Below are 22,018 nucleotides of genomic sequence, written 5' to 3' on the forward strand. Positions count from 1 at the left end.
TTGTTGACTCTTTATTGATGTTTTTGAATGCAATGACCTGATTTTTTTTCTTTTCTTTTTTTTAACTCTTAAGGAAAATAAACTTCTTTTAGAAACAGCTCGTTACACACAATCTTCAGTGTGAAGCATTATACTAAATAAGAACACTAGTTAACATTTACAGTCTTTCATATATATTATATATATGTATATGTATACATATATATACACTATAATATGAGGCAAATATATCATACAAATGGTTGGGCATTTTACAGTCATTATGTACAAGATGCTATTCAAAAGACAGCCAGGACCTGCACAGAGACGGGAAGTTATTTTTTTTTTTTGTCCAGCCCGCCGTCGTCAAGGCCTGCTTCTGAAACTTGGGTTTCGTGACCAGCAAGCCTCGAGGGGGCAAAGCTGTCGGGCGCGATGGCAAGCGTAGCGATGACGGCGGTGGGACGCACGGAGTACCATGAACAGACTGGTCACAAGCGGCGGGTGGTGTGGTCGCTTTTAACGTGGTGGGCGGTGGGTGGCGGTAGGGTGCGCAACAGGATCTGACCAAACCAGAAAAGAGGAAGCTTGGCCCCCGTCAGAACAGCACAGGAGGAAGGGCTGGGCTCGGGTGCGTCTGCTCCGGGTGGCGCTAAACCAAAACGGTCGTCTTAAAGCGTATATACATACTATACAGCTTAAGCTTCTCAGAACTTATTCTGCAACCGATCATCATCTCCATAGTCTATTAAAATATAGGGCTGTGGGGGGGGGAGGGGAGTATGTCTTAAGATCAGCCACTGTGGTCAATGCATTGAACTAACTATATTCCATGACAGCGCCCGAAAATTAATTTGGTGATGATTTAAGAACTCTCTCTTTTGTCTGGGTGACTCCACGATGCTTTATGACCACGTGGGATTTAGCTTTGGGCTCTGACGTGCTCGGCCCCTTATGGCACTGACCACAATGTCCAAGAGCAGACTCAGAAAAAATTGTAGGGTTAGAACAATCCCTGCGGGAGTAAGGTGTGCAGAATCCCAAATCAATGCAATTTTTAGCCCCCCCCCCCACCTTTTAGACCACAGTTCTGGTCTTGACGTTGAAGCGATTAACCAAGAATGGGGGAAATGCCCTATGGCCATTTCCAGAAATGACTGCCTCTAGCTAGGGGCAGCGACAATTTTGCTATGGGTCACAGCAAAAAGGGAGCTGTGCACGTCCGCAGGGCACTTAAGAGGGGCCTCAGACTGGCCTTACCCTTGCGAAGAGTCAGGGGGTGGATGCAAGGGGTCACCTATCTGCTTCTCAGCCAAGAACTCTTTCCAAGACTATCCTCCCCCCCCCCCCCCACCCTCGTTGGGCTAAATTCAATCATTATATCTGGCTGGGTCTTCACCGGGGCATTCCTGGATGGTTGCTCCACCTCCACTGATAAGAAGCACCAGGCAAAACAGGCAGCAGAAACAGCTTCGCAGGGTGCCTTTCTGTGCTGCCCAGTATCCCCACTGGAGGGAGTAACTGGTCCTTCACGGAGTAGCTAGTGTGGGAGGGCTGGTGGGCCAGGTGGCGCCAGCAGAGGGTTGTGCCAAACTGGAAACTTAATGAAAAAAGGCCCAACTCCAGGGGCCTGACAGGGAAGGAGGCACCCATGCAAGATGGACTTACTGAGGACAGCACACTCTTGAGGGTGGGCTTTATTAGGGGTGTTGGAAGATCCCTGTAGAGTTCAGAGAGCAGGAACGCTGTTGCTGCTGCTAAAATGGCAGGGTGCCAAGTGGAGTCAGGGCCAGCTTGCCTGCACTAAGAGGCCTGGCCAGCTTCTGATTGGCCAGAACCCAGATTTAGGGGGCTTGTGGTGGCACCAGGAAACAACTGGTTTGCAGGAACACCAGCAACCTTTTTTTTCCGGTGGCCACCCAATGCAAGTAGGGTTGGCTCCACGTTCCCAAGCCTGGCGGTGGTGTGCCAGCAGGCTGGGAGAAGTGTCAGTTGGCAGCAGTGCAGAGAGGGGTTCCAAGAGCATGGGGGTCACACTCCGTGGGCCAGCTGAAAGGTTACAAAGAGGGGCTGAGCCAGGGGCACAAGTGGAATAACCTCCTCCGAACCCATCATTCTTTTCCCCTTCTGCCTTGGGAGGGCAAGAACCCTGAAATTCACAAACCTGGGAATCCAGACAGACTCTCCACTCTGGCTTCTGCGGCCCACCTCCTCGCTGTAGTCTGATGGGCTGTCAGCTTCCCTGTCTGAGCATGAGAGTGAGAAGGACGGGTCAAAGTCAGGAGGGGAAGACAGCAAATGTGGGTGGGGTGGAACAAAAGCAAAACGAACAAGCAAACGAACCAAAGCAATGAAGCGTTGTTTCGAAAACAAAAAACAAACCCAAAAAAAGTCGGGGGCGCTTCTTTTTACACGCTGATCGTCACATATATATATACAATATATATACACAGGAACACACATACACACAGGCACACACACCATGAGGTTTGCTGGAGGAGAAAATAGATCAGATCAGGAAACGGAGGGCCGGAGCCTCTCGTAGTCCGGTGTTTCGAGAGACAGAGTTGCACGCTGCCCCCCCCTTCCGTCGGTGCAAAAGAGTTCAAAAATGTTGGCGTCGGCCTGGGGCCACCAGCACAATGTGTGCCTGCTGTCCAAACCTGGCGGAAGGATGCAAGTCCCAAAGCAAAGGAGAAAGGCCAATTCTCGAGGCTCACCCACCGCAAGAAGCACTGAAAGACAAACTCTGGCCAGGTTTTGTCAGTAGCCGTGTCCCAGGTGAAAGACGTTAGCTTATCAGTATTGGTTACAGCTCCAAAGGTGGGGAGGTTGGGGTGCAGAGGGGATAAAAACCTGGGACTGGAGTTTCTCTTCTCTCCGGAACGGGGCTCTGGGAAGCGTTCAGAGAAGGGTTGATGGAGCAAGGTGAAAAAAAACCCAGGAACTGGAGTTTGGTAGTTTGCGCCTGCTGGGAATGGCTCTTGGACATGTTCCTCAGGAGACGGTGGTGGCCAGAGATGGGTCTTGGGAGCTGGTGAGAAGAGGAGGGACGGAAGAGCGACCACCACTGCTGCTGGAGGGCTGCCCCCGTCGGGGGCGCCCAGATGGGTGGACGTTCAGCAGAAACCGGACCAAGGAGGGTCGTCTTCTTTCATGTGCCTTCCACAGAAGTACTATTGCAAAAGAGGGCATGGAGTAGGCTGTGCGACACTCCTGTGGCCTCTCCCACACGGACTCCGCCTGGCGTGCAGCCACCTCCCCACCCTGGACTGTGCGGAGGATTCTCTTCTCCACCATGGGATTACAAGGGCTGTTTCTGCAAAAAGGAGAAGAGGGCAGGTCAGGACTGGAGCCAAAAGGGTTAAAGAAGTGCCCACCCCCCACCCCTCCAGAAGATGCCCAGGGGCATGCATAAGTCACAGGAGCTGTGTCATGACCAGAGTGTGCTTCCTACCCCCCTCCACAGTGTATAATGCAGGGCAAAAATCCTGGCCCCCCATTGCAGGGCAGTGGTAAAATTCGTATTTAGAGTATGACACAGCCAGAAGGAATGCTGGAGTATTAGGCCAGACTATTCACACCTAGCAGGGCTCTTGACCTTGTCTTCTCCGAGTGCCACCTATTGTGGGTGCCACTTTTCCCAGCACCCCCCCCCCCCGGAAACGGCAGCACTGCGCGGTTGAAGGCACAGGTCATGTGGTTGGGACTTTCCTCTCTCCCTCCTGCAAATCAGGCCTCTTTGGAAGGGCCACATGGCCCCGTCTTGCCCATGGGGGGAGTGTTTCTGCCTCCGGTTGTCTCTGCTCCCAGCAGGGTTGTGTCACCTGCCAGACTAGCAAGTACCGCCAGTTGAAAAGCGCTGATCTCTAGGCCTTATTATGGGCTTGAGAAACGCACAGGCTCCACCCCCCCAACCCAGATATAAACCCCTCCTTGGGGAGGGGGGAGAAGAGCAGCCCCCCAGCAAGGCTACTCTGGGCTGGTCATTCCCCTGTTGATTTGTTCTGCAGGAAATAAGAACTGCTTCTCTTCTCTTTAGTAGGGGAGACTCTTCACCCCAGTGGTATCTTATCCAGTGGCTGATTTCTGGTGTCATTTGAAAAATTGTAAGTCCCTTGGGGCAGGGCACCCTCTGCTCATTTCTTTTGTTGTGTTCTTTGCGCTGGTTTGGATGACACTTTTTTTTTGGTCCAGACCAGCCCTGTGTGCTTGCTAGGCAGGTGCGCTCATCGTGTGTGCACAGCCTTGCCCTGACCCTTGCGTGGGCAGCAAATTTAGGCCAGTTTCCTTCAGCACATGGTGCTGCATGTGCTGATAAACTGGACAGTTCAGGTGATTAAAGAACTGGCCTGGAACAGGAGGGCCAGGCTGTGGGGGTGGAAATATCCCATTTGCCCCTTATTGAATGCTTGTGGTGTTGAAAAGCAACAGCCTTTGCATGTCATCAGTAAATAGGGATGTTGCAGTTGTTAGCGCCACTGAGGGGAAAGGGTGGGGTGTGTGCCTGCAGGGCCCAGGGAAGACCCCACAAGCTGTTCTTTGGCTGATACTTCCTGCCTGGGCTGACAGAAGGACGATCCTCTGCCCCCGACCACGTTATTCCTGTCTGTGGTTTAGGAATGTCTATCAGTCTGTTGCTCAGTCCCCATCTGGGTCTCTTTCCCCTGAACCACGCCTGCTTTGCATTGCCGATAACCAGGTGCAACCTTGGAGTGGTGGGGAGAGGGAAGGCAGGAAACGCTCCCTGCGGTGATTAAATCAACAGAGGCCTGGTCAGCGGTTGCAGAGGCAAGACAAAGGCCTCTGCTCTGAAGACTGTCTCCAGTTTCCTCAGGAGGTGGGAGGAGGGACCGACGTGGCAGCAGCGGTGAAGGGACGGCCTCCACCTTCCCATGACCTCAGCTCCCTCCCCGCTTGGACAGGGGCTACGTTCAGGAGGCTCTCTCCAGAAACAGGAAGCTGGAGAACCTCACTGGGAAGCGGTCTGTGCTGTGAGGAGCTCCTGGAGGGAGGAGGTCATCTCAATGGGACGCTGCTGGAACCAGGCGTACAAACATGCGCCAGAGCCAGAAGCGCTGTGCTCAGGGAGTTGGCAGTGACTTGGGCCTGTCCAGACACAATGGAAGCCTCCTCTCTTGGCCTCAGGCAGCGGACCCCCACTCCCCGAGGGGATGGAGCGCTCCTTGTCGCCTCTCACTTGCAAAACTCCTAGTGCCTCAAGGCAATGTGTCCTTTGGAACATGTGCAGAGTGCCTCTGCTCTGAGCAAGAAGGACCTGAGGGCAGAGCAGGCACAGAGCACCTTTTCCAATCTGACAGCTTTTAGAATAATCTCTGCCAGGGCAGAGCGATTGTACGCAGACAGGGTGCTCCCTCTGACTGCCTTTTCCTTAAAGATAAGACATTTCTGACGGAAAGGAGGGAACAAAATAAAAATGGTGATGCACGCACAACATTTTTCCCCCTTCGTTTTACAGTTTTCTTTTCTGGCAGCTGGCCAGGAGGAAAGAATCGTGGTCAGGCCAGCCAGAGTTTGACCAGGTGGCATTCCTAATTGCCTGGATAGAGGAGACAGCTGCACAGTCCCTCCTGTCCGTTAATGGGTTATCATTAATTTGCTGACAGCAGGGGAGTGTGTACACACACACACACACACACACACACACACACACACACACACACACAGACCAAGGGTTGTGTGCAAATCAGAATTCACAGAATGTTAAGAGTTGGAAGTAACCTTGGAGGTCATCTAGTCCAACCCCCTGCTCAGTGCCGGCAACTCCTACAGCATCCCTTGGCAGGGAGCCTTCTAGCCTCTGCTTGAAAACCACCATTAAGGGTGGGTCTCTGCCAGTGAATCCCAAATTATTATTATTAAGAATATTTAAATACCGCTTTTCAACAAGAATACAGTGCGTCTTTGGTATCCACGGGGATCCCTTCTCAGAGCTCCCATGGTTACCGGTTTCCATGGGCAACTGAATCCATGAGGTGGGCTTCACAGGACCTCCCGGATGAGACCGGAAGACACTTCTAGTCGCATCTGGGAGGTCCTGTGAAGCTCCCCAGCCACGGCACCGAAGTCTGCAGGTGCCAAACCCGTAGATAAGGACGACCCACTGTCGTTCACAAAGTGGTATTCATAGTGAAACAAATAAAATGGTCCACAAAGGGCTTGCAATCTTTAAAAAAAAAAAAATACAGAAGAGATGCCAGCAACAGCCACTGGAAAAGATGCCCTGTTGGTCCTGTGCAAAGTAGCGCGGAGTTCCGCACCCTGCATAATTGATGACCCTGTGTCTGCCTCCTGTTTTAGCTCTGCAGAGGCCCTAGAGTCACGCACTGGCTGCTAAAGCCCAGGAAATTCTGCTCAGGCCCCTTTCCTTTTGTCAAGAGGTAAAGTGTCTACCTGCTTTCAAGTCTACCTGTGCAATCAAGGGCTAAAATCTTGCTTCTTAACATCATAAAAGGCACCGGAGGTTCTGTGCAGCCAGTGGTACTGTCTGTGCTTTAGCTGTGACTGCAGAATTACTGCCTGCTCCCTGCATCCAGTGACCAAGCATGAGCTTTGGGTGCAAAGGACCCAGGTTCAAAGCTTGGGCGCCCTTGGGTATAAATGCTGAGAGCCGAGAAAACAACTTTGCTTTGGGGAGTCTGGGCTGAGACGGTCCAGGGACCTGACTCGGAAGGTGACAGTAGCTCCTAAGAACTACTCTAAAATTGGGGGGCAGAGAGGGGCAGGTGCCTTGAGGACAGAGACTTTCCTCTACAGATCATCCCAAAGAAAATGGGGTCTGACCTACCTTATGTTTGGGACAGTTCAGTGAGAAGGTCTCTTCGGTTAACAAACAACCTGCAAGCAAAGCACAGGAGCTCCGTGAATTCAGGCTGTCCTATTTGTTGTTGACTGGTTGTGTTCTTCTCTTATGGGCAAATCTAGGATTCTTTCCCCCCTTCCTCTGCTGAAATGCAACTTGCTGCACAACTCTTAAAGGCACAGGAGCCCTGAGGGTCTCCTTTGAAGTGGTTACTTCCCTCCCCTCAGCACAAGATGCAGCTCTTAAGCCTCACAACTTCAAGCCACACAGATGGGGACTAAAACTGGACCATGAGGCTCTGCTCTATGATGCTGTAGAGGTGTGGGTTCAAATTTTGTCTTTGTTGGCTGTGTGTTTGGGGACAGGCTGCAATTTAGTGGTGGGGCAGAGGCCTAGCATGTGGAAGAGCCTAAGGTGAGTCCTGGCACCAGACTCCAACCGGAAAAGGGACTTTTAGCTTGGGACTGTACAATGGGACCTGTAGTTTGTGCCCATAATAGTCTCCCACTCACCTCCAAAGCCAGAATACAAACAGCAAGAACAGTTTTTAGGGCCAGATACTTATTCCTAAGTGAAGAATTCTCTCGGGAAGAGTGAATTTCAGAGAGGGCAGGAAGCAAACTGTGCTGTCCCCACCACACACAGCGACCCATACCTTTGCAAAAGCACCTTTGGCGCCACAGGACTTACCTGTATCAATGGCACATGTGTAGTGGAAAGTTTGGGCGCACCCCTTATGGCAACAGCTGACAGTCGCTCCTACTTGCTGACAACCTGAACATCTCTACAGTAATGGGGGGAGGGAAGAAAGGAAAAGATTAGTCCCCCATGAGGTTCAGTGACTGGGTGTCAGTTTTTGCAAGGGCTAACTTGTGGAAGAAAGACTATTGTGAGCACACCCGTCTCTGTAACTGGGTGGAAGCAGCTTCAGCACCTGTCAAGTTTTTGCAGGATATACACCTGGGGAAAGTGAGTTGTTCAGGGTGCACTTTTGTGTTACAGCAAGGATGGCTCAGGTTAGTGGAAGATCTTCAAGCCCTTGTGGCGACACACCAAATGCTGCCCCTCCTTTACATGGCAGCACACCAAGCCCTGTTCCTCCTCCAGCTCCCTGGAGTTGAAAAGGAATGGAGGAAGTGTCAGACTTCCTGTAGAACAGGAAGTGTGGAGGAGAGGCGCATCAGGCTATCCACCACTCTCCTTCACACTTTCTCTTCTACTACATCCCCCTCTTTTCCTTTCATTCTAGGGAGCAGAAAGAGAAGTGGTAGAGACCAATGGGAAGATGGAAGGGGGTATCCCATCAACGGCTGCCTGAGGTGACCATCTCAGCTGGCCTCATGTATGGGCCGTCCCTGGAGATGGTCAATTTGTGTTTTGCCAGAGGTCATTTATATTCTCCACACCGCACTTCAGGGGCATTTTATTCCACTGCTCCATCACCGGCTGGGTGTTTATTTCAGCACTGCCCAGCAGTGAGGCTTCAGAGCGATGGTACATCAAGGAATTCTATGCAAGCTCAGAGACAAGTGTTAACAGTCACACGTGGGCTGCCACTGACTTCCACAATGTTTGAAAACAATGCTCTTTCACCTGCTAGGCAAATTTATGTTTCCAGCACAGCCCAATCAACACATACAGCTGCTAGAAGCCAGCTAGGATTACTTCAGATAAGGCCGGCAAGGATGACCGGTGGTTGATGACCACCGTGCAAGAGAGAGACCCCCCCCATTAACCCCTGGGTTTTAGAGTCAGGCGTGCAACTACTCTGAAGTGACCGCGTGATGTAGCACCTGAAAGATAAAATATAATTAAGGGCACATAAGGGGTACAAGCCATGATGTGTATGCGCAACCTCCTGATTTTAGAAATGGGCTATGTCAGAATGCCAGATGCAAGGGAGGGCACCAGGATGCAGGTCTCTTGCTGTCTTGTGTGCTCCCTGGGGCATTTGGTGGGCCGCTGTGAGATACAGGAAGCTGGACTAGATGGGCCTATGGCCTGATCCAGTGGGGCTGTTCTTATGTTCTTAACTACAATTCCCAGGAAGCCTTGCAGGTCTCTTGTTATCTGGTGTGCTCCCTGGGGCATTTGGTGGGCCGCTGTGAGATACAGGAAGCTGGACTAGATGGGCCTATGGCCTGATCCAGTGGGGCTGTTCTTATGTTCTTAACTACAATTCCCAGGAAGCCTTGCAGGTCTCTTGTTATCTGGTGTGCTCCCTGGGGCATTTGGTGGGCCGCTGTGAGATACAGGAAGCTGGACTGGAAGGGCCTATGGCCTGACCCAGTGGGGCTGTTCTTATGTTCTTAACTACAATTCCCAGGAAGCCTTGCAGGTCTCTTGTTATCGGGTGTGCTCCCTGGGGCATTTGGTGGGCCGCTGTGAGATACAGGAAGCTGGACTAGATGGGCCTATGGTCTGATCCAGTGGGGCTGTTCTTATGTTCTTATGGCACAGTCCTATGCATGTCTACTTAGAAGTAAGTCCTATAACGTTCAGTGGGCAAGTGTCTGTAGGATTGCAGCCTTAGTCGCAAATTGGGGGCCAACTAAGTCAGTGCAGGTTCGGGACCTCAGCCCAGCAGTGAAGGTGACTGTTTCGTGAAGGACAAGAAGGAGAGTCCCACTAGAAGAGGCTGGAAGTCTATCAAGTCACTGCCACTGGAAAGTGGGGCAAGGAGGCCATATTCACTCCTCCCTGAAGTTATCTAAATCTAAAATGCCTCTGCTCAGAGAGGTTCTGCAGTCATGGTGTTTAATAGCCAATAAGGGGCCCCTCCATCATGGTCTCATTCTCTTTCAAGGCTACCAAAGGTAGCAATGTTACCTTATTGCCCCCCCCCTTTGGTAGCTATGCTTTTGGCAACATATTAAGCTAAACAAGGATTGGTAAAACTGTACAGAAATCAACAGCAAGGGCTGGTCAGCAGTGCTGGTGGCCACTGGCCCCCCCCCTTCTTTCTGACTGTGACTTGGCACTTGCCAAAGTTCATTTCATCCGCAACAAATATCAGCTCATCCATTCGTCTTTCTTGCAGCACCACAAGGGTTTTAATCAATGAATGGAGGATGGGCTCGTCTCCTCCCAGCCACCTCTCACAAAAAGACGGTCATTTTCATCAGCGCCATTCACAGAACCAGTTCAGCTGTTCTCTACCCAACGGGGCCTGGTTCTCTACCCAAGGAAAGGCTTCTTCTGATATGCACCAGCCACAGGCTCAGATCAACATCAGAGGCCGGGCTTTGTGTTCCCCTGTCTCCTGAAACTCAGGGAGTTGGTATGAGGGCACAGGGTCTTTTTGGTGACCGGATACAATGCCTATACCTTTAACCACGGTTTAAAAGAGAACATTTTGGCCTGTGCAGCTCAACATGGAAGGGTTTAAAAAGCTACACCTGCCAAAGTCCCTGGTTAAAGGTATGGGCACTTTGTCCTCCATTGTATCTGGTCATCCTGGTTATGGCACCAGCTCTCATAAGAACATAAGAACAGCCCCACTGGATCAGGCCATAGGCCCATCTAGTCCAGCTTCCTGTATCTCACAGCGGCCCACCAAATGCCCCAGGGAGCACACCAGATAACAAGAGACCTGCAAGGCCTCCTGGGAATTGTAGTTAAGAACATATGAACAGCCCCACTGGATCAGGCCATAGGCCCATCTAGTCCAGCTTCCTGGATCTCACAGCGGCCCACCAAATGCCCCAGGGAGCACACCAGGTAACAAGAGACCTCATCCTGGTGCCCTCCCTTGCATCTGGCATTCTGACATAGCCCATTTCTAAAATCAGGAGGTTGCGCATACACATCATGGCTTGTACCCCATAATGGATTTTTCCTCCAGAAATGTGTCCAATCCCCTTTTAAAGGCATCTAGGCTAGACGCCATCACCACATCCTGTGGCAAGGAGTTCCACACGCTGAGTAAAGAAATTTTTTCTTTTGTCTGTCCTAACCCGCCCAACACTCAATTTTAGTGGATGTCCCCTGGTTCTGGTATTGTGTGAGAGTGTAAAGAGCATCTCCCTATCCACTCTGTCCATCCCCTGCATAATTTTGTATGTCTCAATCATGTCCCCCTCAGGCGTCTCTTTTCTAGGCTGAAGAGGCCCAAACGCCGTAGCCTTTCCTCATAAGGAAGGTGCCCCAGCCCCGTAATCAACTTAGTCGCTCTCTTTTGCACCATTTCCATTTCTCTCAGATATCCTCCTGCCTGATTTTCACCCCTGCCAAACATGGATTTTTAGGAAGGTCCTTTGCAAAGTTTTGTAACTCAAGAATCCCTTATTATTCCCTTCCATTCACTGCATTCTCCAGAACTAGATTTATAACAAGGGAGACCCTTGGTAAAGACTTCTACTTGTGTAAGCATCTCACTTGTGCCTGATCAGAGCTTTGACGCATGCTGGCACACCAGCCATCATTCAAATGCTACATGGGCCACTCACACAATTGTCTTTAAATGCGGGCAGGCACATATGGAATGCTGCCCTGTGAAAACATAATGCTATGTTTAAATCAGCCAGGCAAAGTATCAGGAGAGGGCCTTTGATGCTTCCTCCCCTCCTGTGGACAGAACAGGGGCTCTGGTAGATCCCCATCTTCATCAGGCATTTCCACCTCTTGCCTGCGTCTTGAGCCAAGAGGTGCCTGCAGAAGGAAGGGCTCAGCCACCGTCTGTAAGGAGACAGAGCAGGGAGTCAGAACCCTTTGCCTGTGTCTAGGGAGAGAACCGCGATGAAGCAGGAGCTCTGCGGGAAAGCGCTCCATGAGAGCAGTCCCAGCATACCTGGCTCCGAAGGAACACATGGTCCTCATCTTGCACTCTGCCCCACAGCTGCATTTAAACTCCATGCAAAGTGTGTTTCATTGCCTGCCCCCCTTGCCCAAATGAGACGAAGGATGCCCCTAAATTCCTGCCGGCAGGGCTCCTTATGAAGATGATTAGGCTTTTCAGATCCCACTCACTGGCCTTCCAATTCACCTACCATCCAGGCTTGCTCTCTAACAGCAGCCGTGATATCTGGTGAATCAAGTGGATCCTCAGCCTTGTGGAAGCACTCTTTGGGGCGAGGGGTGTGAGCCAGAGGCAGGTGGCATGAGGGCGGCAGCTCAAGCAGAGACACTTCTGGGGGCACGCTGGACCAGGAAGCGACACAGCTGGTGCCAGAAACCAGAGAGGAGAGATACAGAAGTAGGAGGGCATCTGTGGCCCACAGACAACCTGGCCCTCGACAGAGGTGAGAAGGCAGATGGAAGGCAGGGCCCTCTTTGGCCGAAAGACAGTTCAGCCACACTGATCGATGGGCGGCCGAGTTGGGTGCAACAAGGGAGCCCTGCCTGCCTTCCTGGAGAGCTGCAGCAACAGCTAGTAGGAAAACATGGGGATGCAGGAAGTGCCTTACCCTGGCTTGCCCCATCACTCCATCTGCCTGAATAATGTCAGCATTGGCTGGCAGCCACTCTCCAGGGTCTCAGGCAGAGAAGGGTCTTTCCCAGCCCTACCTGGACATGCTGCCAGGGACGGAACGCGGGACCCTCTTCATGCAAAGCACTGGGCTAAGGCCCCTACCCTTAAAACACATGATGTGACATGACATCATCGTATTCTGGGTTTGATTATATCATCCGACTCCTCCTTTTAGCAGCCACAGAGATGCTGATTTCAGTGGTTTGGCTGTCAGATGCGGCAACGTTCAGAGAGGCAGGAGTGGGTGGAGACCACCGGCAGCAGCGCTGTTTAGCAGTGTGCCAGACATGCAGGACAAACAACAGGGAAAAGGGAATTAGCTTCGAGTACTACCTGAGCTTCCAGAGGCATTAGGCTGCTTTGGCAGGGTCCACAGCTATGACCACCGAGTAGCCAATGGCACCCAGAACTTGAATTCTGCCAACCAGCAGGGAACGCTTCAAGCATACTGTGTCACTGGAGTACCGCCTGCCCATTTTATCCATGGGGAATCATTCCAGTACCCTCCGTGGATACACGGATGTGCAAATCCACGGCCACTTTCAATTTGACAACCAAAAGTGTTACAGTGCGACCCTGGTGTCTGTGGGTCTAGCATCCACAGATTTTACTCACCGCGGGTGCTGTGGATACCGAGGGAAAGCCACTTCTGTTCTGAGTGCTCTGGGAGGACTTCTGAGCTCACAGAGGCCCCCATGGGTCTCCGAAGGCCTCCTGGAGGCCTCAAACCGGAAGTGGCTTTCCCTCGGTGGACGCTGGATCACACTGTAATAACCATCTTGAAATAGGCTTTTTCAGCTCGCCTGCATGGCTGGCAACCTGGCCAGCCACGTAGACACGCAGTAAAAGCCAATTTCAAGATGGCACCAGGCTGTGCCTTGTGTTGGGGCACAGCAACACTGTCATGAGCTGGAGGGGAGATGTTGCCGCAAACAGACACACAGCAGCCACCGCTCCTCCCCAGCGAGACTCCCTCACACGCCAAGTTGTGGACACACCAGGAGCAGAACATATGCTCTTGCAAGAGAGGAATCCAAGCCTTGCTGGCTTCTAAAAACGGTGGTTGGTGGCCAAGTTCAGCCAACGTCCGTGGATGTTTGGTACGCCGTGTCTTGGGGCTCAGCTTCTTAGGAGAGTTTCTGATGCTTCCAGGGACACAGTGGAATCCAACTGGATGGGGCCTGAATAGCAAAATAACCTTCACCCCGCCCCACCCATCCTTGGTAGGTAGTTTAAAACTGGCCAGGCGGCAGAATTAGGATCAGATGGATTGCACCACAACTGCAGGCCTGCATCGCTTGGCCACTGCCAAAGTGCAAAACACAAAATGGCCGCTCTCGTTCCCAACTTACAGAACTTTGGTCTCTTGTTTGGACCTCCGGACTCCCCTCCCTGCAAACCTCCCCACCTCCCTCCCCAAAATCCAGGCCTTGACCTGCAAAATTTTGCCTTGTGGAGGCATTGCTGACGTGGGTTTCATTCGCCAGAGGTGGCCCCTGCAGGTTCTCGCACGCGGGCAACTCCAAAGAAAGCTCCCGCAAAGGGAGGAGGCTCTTACCACGTCGGCGGCCATCTTTATTGCCTCCTGCAGTCCATAGAGCTTGCCTGCCACCAGGTAAACCCCAGCTGTCCATATAGCGCAGGCCTCGTGCACCCAGTGCTCCTGCGTCTCTGCGACGGGCTCTGGTGGGGGCGACTCGGCTTTGCCACATTCATGCCTCCTGGGCTTCTCAGCTGCCACTGCCGCCGCCGCCGCCGCCATCACTGCTGCCTCCTCTCCCTCTGTCCTCTCATCGCAGCAGTAACAGCTCTGTAGTTTCCTAAACATCCCCCTCGAACTGGAGCGGAGAGAGCTCTGTTTTGCCGAGTCAGCGCCACTGTCCAACCTTGGCGCCTTTCCACCCAGTGTGCCGGCCGCGCAATTATTATCTGTCGCTTTGAGCAGTCTCTCTGCCAGAGCGGGCGAGGGCGGCTCCTCACTCAGCCCCTCCACTTTGATCCTCTCTTTCAGCCTGGACTTTTTCTTGGGCAGGCAGTCCTCGGGATAATACGGCCCACAAAGGTCTCCCTGGTCCTTGTAATTGGCTGGGTTTCGGCACAGGCAGCAGACCAGGCAGGTGGCGTTGAGGGTCTTGGAGACCACCGGGCCAAGGTGCATTGTGGACGACAGAGGTAGGATCGCCGGCAGCTGCAAGGAGGCCGCCCCAAACAGCCCCCCCTGGGCCGTCGCGGAATGCTGCTCGTTGTGGAGCTTGGCCTCTTCCGCCGGGAAGTTGACGACGGTGCAGGTGGTGACGAACGCGTCCCGCTTCTCCACCCGGACGTACGGGGAGAAGGACGGGGCCCGGCTGTCTGCCCGCAGCCGCTTGCAAGAAACGTACTTGAGCCGGATTTCGGGCTCGGCAGGGCTCAGCAGCGGCGTCTGCTGCTGGTGCCGCCTCTTGGCCCGGCTCCGGCACCTCGACGGCACGCTTTTGGCCTTGCGGCGGTTCAGGCGCTTCCTTTGTCTCTTGGGGTAGCCGTTGTAACTGGGGTGCCCGGCTCGCTGCTTCTGCGCCCGGGCCTGGGCCTGGGAGGCTCTTCCCTCGGCATTCTCGGCGTGGCTGAAGCCTTTGTCTTCGGCCCTCGGCTTCTTCCCCTCCCTTTGTCCCTCTTCTGCTTTCCCTGCTGCTGCCACCGCCTTCTCTCTGGATGCAAGAGCCAGAGCCGGGCTCAGGTGAGGGCACTTGTCCAAGCTATTTTTGGCAGCGGGGAAGGCTGCAGTCTTGCAGCCTTTTCTGTTCCTCTTCTTGGGCAGCAGGCCGAAGCCGCTCGCAGCCATGCCGTCGCCACCGTGCTGCAACGTCTCGGGAGATGAATGGGCCTCACCCTTGAAACAGTTGGAGGACAGTTTCTTACTGTTCATTAGTTTTCCTCTGAAGGATCTGTTGTTCGGGCCTCTGCATAATTGCTCCGTGGCGAGAGCGGCGGGAGCCTTTTGTGGCGTGGCCTGGTTTAATGGCCTCGCTTCCCCCACCGCTGGGGTTGCGCTCTCATTCTTTGAGGCCTGCTCCCTCTCTGGCAGGGAAGGGCTCAGAGGATTACCGGCAGCGGCGGAGGGGACGGCGGAGGAGACGGTTTTGCACGCAAACTTTTTCAGGTTGGGAGAGGTGATTTTCTGGACGATGGCCTCCAGCTTCAGGCCCCGGCCTTTCCTCGGGGGCAGCACTTTGGTCTTCATGGCTCCTTGGAAGGCAGCCCGGGAGGAGAGTTTGATGCAGACGCCGCTGGGGTTTTCTTTCGCCTGAGGTGACTTGAGCATCGCTTCACAGGGATTCTTGGGAGACGGTTTCACTTTTGCCTTCTTAGCCGACGGCAACCTCTTGAACAGGCCGGGGGAACCGTCTGGCTTCTCGTCCTTCACCGAGCCGCTGTGGCTGCCGCCGCCACTGTTGCTCCTCAGAACCAGGTTCCTCTTTTTGGCAGGAATGACAGAGGGGATGAAGGTGGGCTTCCTTTTCAGGGCGTGAAGGGGGCGTTCTGCCATCTGGTTGCCCGTTCCAGGCCTGGCTTTAGAAAGCCTCACTCGTTTGGCCAGCTTGCTCTCACCGTCGGGCCTATTCTGGGGGCTGATCTTAAAGATGGGCAGGTGGTTATTTGGAAGAAGCTTCTTGGGCACCTTGTCGTTCTTGAGCTCACCGTCCATGCCGCTTTTCTCCCGCCTCCGCTTGGTGTAGAAGACCTCCTGGATCCGAGTCCTGGATCGGAGGATCATGGACTGCTGGTCTTTTGTGTCCACCTCTCGGCCATCAGCCTCTTTGGCCTTCTGAACAGCAGCGTCTTCGCTCTGCCCCAAACTTTGCAGCAACGCTGGTGCCGGGTCGCTGGGCTTTGGAGAAGGCTTCCCATTGGCCTTTCTGGCTTTGAAAGTCACTCTCTGTTTCAGAACACAGGCCGGCTTCTTGGCCAGTTTCTCTGGCAGGGTTGAGGCCTTGGAGCCCTCCAGAGGATCAGGCACCCTGGGTTCAGTCAACGCAGTGAAAGAGCGGGTGCACATCCTGGCTCGCAGGCCTTCTGCTGGGAAACGAGGAGTCTGCCCAAGGGCGTTCTTAGTCGGCAGTTCAATCAGGCTGTTTGGCCCGGCACCTGTGTTGGCCACCATACCGGCTGCCTGGTTTCCTGTACAGGGACTGGACAGGAGTTTGACGGGTTCTTCCGCTCCAGAGAGCCTGCAGTGGACCTTCTTACTACGAAGGCTTTTGCCCCTGGAAGTCGGTTCTGAGATTATTGGAACCTTTTCCGGTGGGGCTGGTTTCTTTGCCTGCAAGCCTGCCGGGAACTCCATCTTATCTGCAACCGTGTTTTCACCACTGGCTGCCTCCTCCTCCGGGCTCAGGTGATGCAGAGAAGATTCAAACCAACTCTTCACCTTCGTCTCTGTGCCGACCGCCGGGCCCAAGAGGATCACCGACTGGTCGGATAAATGAGAAGGCGCCGTGTTCTCTTTCTCAAGAGCGTTTGCCGTCTCCTCCGCTGAACCGGGTGTGTCTTGGAGGGAAAGTGCCGGGGCGTTCTCTGCTGGCTTGGGCGTGAATGCGTCATAGGTCATCGACTTCTGCACTGAACCAGCAAGTTCGCACAGCGAGGAATAGTCTTCGGGTTCCAAGTCAGACTCCTTAAGGTCCGGGGAGGACATCATTGGGAGTTCACCAAAGTCTCCTGAGCAGGAGTGCCTGGTTGTGTCTTCGAGCCACCGTTCACTCTCTGTCCTGGTGGCCTCGTCGTAAGCCAGGTTCTGTTCCTTGCTTGCCTGCGGCTGACTGAAGCCCTCTGTTTGCTCCGTGGCCGGCTCGGATGGCTGCTCGCTGTCGCAAAGGCTGAGGCAGCAGGCATTTTTCTTCTCCTCACAGCTCTCGCTCAGCTTGCCGGAGAACAAGCTCTTGGAGAGGTCAGCTGCTTGAAGGCTGGACCCGAGCTCTTTCCATGTGTCGCTGAGGTTTTCATCGGGCCAGTCAAAATTCTCCATGGCATTTTCAGAACCGACCGAGTTGGCCGTGGCATTGGAATAGCAGCTGAAGCTGGTGGCCTCGGAGCTGGAGGTGGCCACCGAGACGTTGGGTTTGGAGTTATATCCTACAGAGCTGGTTGTTTTCAAGGAATTCTTGGTCTCTGCCGTAGTAAACGCCACCTGGGTGCTGTTGTAAACTTCCTCCGTGAAATCCTTCCCGTTATTTCTTCCCAAGGCTTTGTCTAACTTCAGGGGTTCAGTGAGGGCGTTGGAGTCTCCCTGGCTGGGCCAAGGGCTTTTGACCACAGAGTCCAGGCAGGTTCTGTGATTCTCTAAGTGGAAGGGGGATTTGTCAGGGTCTTTGTTTGGGGCAGGGGAGTTGGCCCAGCCTTTGTCTGCTTTCTCGTTGATGGCATCTTGCAAACCGATGATTTCGGAGGTGAGCTCCTCCTGAGAAAGGGCACTGAGCAGCAGCCGGGGGCAGTCCCTCTCGTTGGCCACAAACTTGGTGAAGGTTTCCAGGGGCAAGCTGGTGTGGATGCTTTGGAAGGAATCATCCGATTTGGTCGACATGTCGTCAGGCGATGTGACGGAGCAGGTGGAAACGGATTCCGGCTTGGCCTTGGGCTTGCTGTTGACGCGGACGGGGCTACGGCTCTGATTGCAGTACAGGAAGCCCCTCTCTAGTTGTTCTTCAGAGCCACTCAGGTAATCAGCATCTTGAGCTTCAGCATGGATTGACTGTGGGGTGCTGAGGGGGTCGGAGAGGGGGGTTCCTGCTTGCTCAGCGGAGTAATTGTTCCCTTCAGGGCTGCAGTGCTGACCTTTGAGTTGCTCTGGGGTCCTCGGAGAATTTTTGATCCCTTTCTTTGGGGGCATCCCTGTGGACTTGGACAGGAGAAGCTGCTGGACAGTGTTGGCGATGTTCTCGACTTGGGAGGTGAGGGCCGTGAGGCTTTGCAGACTCAAGTCCGACAGGAGGTTCTCGGGGATCTTGTCCTTTGGCAAGTTCTTGCAGTTCCCAGCGGGTGGGGCGTCTGGGCTCGCCCCATCTGTCGGCGAGGGATTCAGCAAAGGCATGAAGTGGCTGTGGTCGGCAAGGCTTGCCGGGAATGCCCCTGTGCTCAGAGACTGCTGGCTGTATTGGAAGTTCTCCAAATTGGGCATCAGTGGGGAAGGAGTGGAACTGTATGAAGGAGACCGGCCGACAGAACGAGCCGGGGAATGACCGGAACTGGGGCTAAAGGTTTGGTAATACTGGTCCGGGGTCCTCACCGGGCCATCGGCTTGGCAGTAGCTCTGGCCCGGCTGGTTATAATGTTGGTACTTTGCTAGGTTTTGGTAGTGAAGAGATTCTTGGGTGTGGTGTCTTCCCTGCATAGGCTGCTGTTGCTGTTGCTGCTGCTGCTGCTGCTGGTCGTAGCCGATCCGGTTCGGCTGGTAGCCATGCAAGCTCTGGACCCTCTGCCCCGAGGGCAAATTCGCAGCATTCGCTAGCGTCCGTTCGTGCTGCGGCGCGGAGGGAGTGCTGCAGCTCTTGTAGGCGTGGGCGGCTTGGCTCCCGCTCTGCGCCGACGAATAGGCGGAGGAGGCCGGGAAGGACTGGGAATGCTGGGCGAAATGTGCGCCCTGGGGGAACGACATGGGGGAGGAGACGTCGCTCTGGATCTTCTGCCTCTGGAGCTTGGGGTACGTCAAGCCGGGCTGCTGCTGCTGCTGCAGGTGCAAGGAGTGAGTTCGGAAGGGCAGCTGAGGGGCCTGCTCGTGGTAGGGCCTCGACCCCGAGGGGGCAGCCGTCTTTTTCATCAAGTTCTCCTCGTACTTAGCCACCCCGCCCGGCAAGGGCTGTGGGGGCTGCGGCTGCTGTGACCCCCAGGCCTGCAGGCTCTCCTCCCCGGAGTACCGGGTCGGGTAGGGGCTGTTCTCTTGGACGGCGAAATTTGGGAAGGACGCCGGCCGGCCTTGCAGCTGCTGGCTGCGCAGTTGCTTGTTTCCCCGGTGGTACTTCTCCACGGCGCTGTTCTCGCCGTACCCTTGGTACGGCAGCTGCTGCGGCGGTGGCGGCTGACTGTAGTACTCCTTTGCCACCAGCCTCTGCCGTTCGCAGTGCGGCCCGGCCTGGCTTTGATGCCTGTAATTCTCCAGGCGTGATGAATCTTGTGAAGGAGTCGGCTGGTAGTTCTGCTGGTTGCCATGGAAACCACACCTTTCCCGAAAGGACTGCATGGCTGGGCCTTGTTATCTGCGGAGGAGAAGAGAGAGGGAGACGAGAGGATTCAGACAAATGGATTCTCTTCTTCTCCTCGCGCACCCCCCCCCCCCGCACACCTTTGCACCTTGCATTTTCCGCTGGCCGGCCTGCCTGCAAAAAAACAAACGCACACCTGGGATTAAGTGCGGTCTCTCACACGCGTATGTGCGTGCGCACATGAAAATGGGAAAAGTCACCGTTGCCTTTGGCCGTTGCTATAAACTGGGCATTTCCTAACGGTTTGCAAAGGTTCCCCCCCACCCCACCCCACCCCACCCCACACACACTCCTGCCATCTCCAAATGTTGGAATCAGCCGGTCTGGACCTCATATCTGGGGTTGGCCAGGCTGGGCACTGGTCAAGGGTAGACATGCCCTGAATGCTGGCAACAGTGGGAACGCCCAGGGCATCACAAGGGGTGGGTTCTGCCCCTGGACCCCCAGAAACCAGTTGCGGGCACTGCCTCGCCTGAGCAGAACGAGGAGGAAATCAGGTGGCGCAGTTCAGAGTTGGCAGAATGGGCTGTAACAACAAGAAAACCAGGGACACGTTCTCATCCCAGCCCCATCTGTCATGCACCTCAAAAGGCAGTGCTAGTGCCCGTCTGTGGGAGGCCTTATGCTTAGGCCCTCATAGCATCCCTCCATTATGGCCCACCTCTGTGGGCCATGAGGTGGCCAAGCTCAGGTGCCACCTGGTTGATGGCTCCACTTCACCCACTGCATTTATTTCCCATACAATCACTTTCCCTGTGACTTAAAAAAAAAAATAATTTCTTTTGGTTTCATGGTTGGCAACCTTCAGTCTTGAAAGACTATGGTATAAGCCAGGGGTGCTCAATAGGTGGATCGCGATCTACCGGTAGATCGCGAGGCAAAATGAGTAGATCGCGGAGTGCCGACCCCCCCTTCAGGTGCCTCTGGGAGGAAATGCCGGGAGTAAGGCCCATTGTACTCAATGGGGCTTACTCCCAGGTAAGTGTGGCTAGGATTGCAGCCTCACAGCCTAATCCTAGGCATGTCTACTCAGGAGTAAGTCCTGTTATACTCAGTGGGGCTCAAGGTACACCAACATACATTGTACACATAAATGTTATATGTTATGATGGCGCGAACATTGTAAAAAAAATTCTGGTAGATCTCCGGGCCTTGCTGAGTTTCAAAGTAGCTCTCGAGCCAAAAAAGTGTGAGCACCCCTGGTATAAGCCTACAGCACCCGGTATTCCCCGGCGGTCTCCCATCCAAGTACTAACCAGGCCTGACCCTGCTTAGCTTCCGAGATCAGACGAGATCGGGCATGGAAAGACTATGGTATAAGCCTACAGCACCCAGTATTCCCAGGCGGTCTCCCATCCAAGTACTAACCAGGCCTGACCCTGCTTAGCTTCCGAGATCAGACAAGATCGGGCATGTGCAGTTTAGGATATACTAAAAGTGTAGAAGTTCCCTACAATCTGTTATCAAAACAAGCACCGTCGGTGTGTGAAAGAGAAGCCCAGAGGTCCATTTTGGGCAGTGGGAGGGTGTCAGTGAATATCCTGTCCCCCAGACCTCTCAGTGTCTTGAAAAGTTCCTAAAGGCATCTTCATGAATCTCAAATGCATTTGCATGCCTGTGCATTAGAGCAGTGTTCTTCGGCCTGTGGGCCATGACCCCAATGGGGTTGTGAAGACTTATTTGGGAGGAGGTTGTGGAAACCTTTCAAAGCCTGTGCAAGAGGGGGCATGGATCCAATACAATAACGGCACTTCCTTGTCAAAACAGAGTTCTTGACATCATCCTGCACAGTCTCTTCTTGTTGCCCCCTCCTTCGGCTCCTAAGGACATCTTTGCTCAGGCTGCTTACCTCACAGGGTTGTTGTGAAGACACAAGAGGTAGGGGGAAATGGGATGAGCAGGGGCTGGGAGGTGGATGGGTGAAAATTTCAGGTTCCAGGACGGGGGGGTGGAATCAGTATTGGGTCCCCAGTCTCATAGCCACTTTAAATGCCCTTTGGGGAGATAAAGCGGGGTAGAAATTCAGTAATTAAATATTTATTGATTGGGGTTGTGGCACAAAAAAGGTTGAAGACCACCACATTGGAGCTAAGATGCAGCCACACCACAGATGTTTAACATGTATGGAAACAGGTGGGGGGGGGGTGAACCTCTCAAAAGGTCAAGTCCAGCAACACTCACTGTTCTAACAGGGAATCCCCCCCCCCCGCACCAAGGCAAGACAAAGGAACGAAGTAGAGAGATTTATCAGGGACAGCGAGCAGAAAACAAACACGATCCCCAGTAAGTAGGGAGAGCTGGAGCAGAAGAGGGTGGCCCATGTCATGCGCACAGATGCATGGAAGGAGGGAAACAGGTCTCATGTGCTATCCAGCACTTGGAGTTGAGTTGCCAGGCTGAATTTTAAGATGCCAGCGGCATCAGGATTTTCACCCCTGCTCTAGACTTTCGGTTCTTAAAAATCTTTGAGCAGCAACTTATCTTTAACCTTCCTCTGGGTTTTCTAATCCA

General features: G+C 53.7%; 1 protein-coding gene and 1 pseudogene across 1 annotated transcript; both read right to left on the reverse strand.

Annotated features, from left to right (window-relative positions):
* Positions 1 to 1,346: 1,346 nt before the first annotated feature.
* RAI1 (retinoic acid induced 1) lies at positions 1,347 to 19,506 on the reverse strand. The gene is made up of 4 exons (XM_066640684.1): positions 13,831 to 19,506; positions 7,493 to 7,586; positions 6,788 to 6,837; positions 1,347 to 3,298 (listed from the first exon to the last, which is right to left on the reverse strand). Exons 1-4 carry the CDS (start codon positions 19,483 to 19,485, stop codon positions 3,284 to 3,286), a joined length of 5,814 nt encoding a protein of 1,937 aa, XP_066496781.1. The 5' UTR covers positions 19,486 to 19,506; the 3' UTR covers positions 1,347 to 3,283.
* A 1,321-nt stretch (positions 19,507 to 20,827) lies between these two features.
* Positions 20,828 to 20,945, reverse strand: LOC136634166 (5S ribosomal RNA; annotated as a pseudogene).
* Between the last annotated feature and the right edge of the window lie 1,073 nt (positions 20,946 to 22,018).

This window comes from Tiliqua scincoides, chromosome 13 (genome assembly GCF_035046505.1).
Source record: "Tiliqua scincoides isolate rTilSci1 chromosome 13, rTilSci1.hap2, whole genome shotgun sequence".
Classification (NCBI taxonomy): domain Eukaryota; kingdom Metazoa; phylum Chordata; class Lepidosauria; order Squamata; family Scincidae; genus Tiliqua; species Tiliqua scincoides.

What these genes read in the sequence shown, in the direction of transcription:
- RAI1 (XM_066640684.1), bottom strand. Translation starts at nt 19,485, where the DNA reads ATGCAGTCCTTTCGGGAAAGGTGTGGTTTCCATGGCAACCAGCAGAAC. An exon ending in TAAAGATGGCCGCCGACGTG is followed by an intron (nt 7,587 to 13,830) that starts GTAAGAGCCTCC and finishes CCATTACTGTAG; the next exon opens with AGATGTTCAGGTTGTCAGCA. An exon ending in CACATGTGCCATTGATACAG is followed by an intron (nt 6,838 to 7,492) that starts GTAAGTCCTGTG and finishes CTTTGCTTGCAG; the next exon opens with GTTGTTTGTTAACCGAAGAG.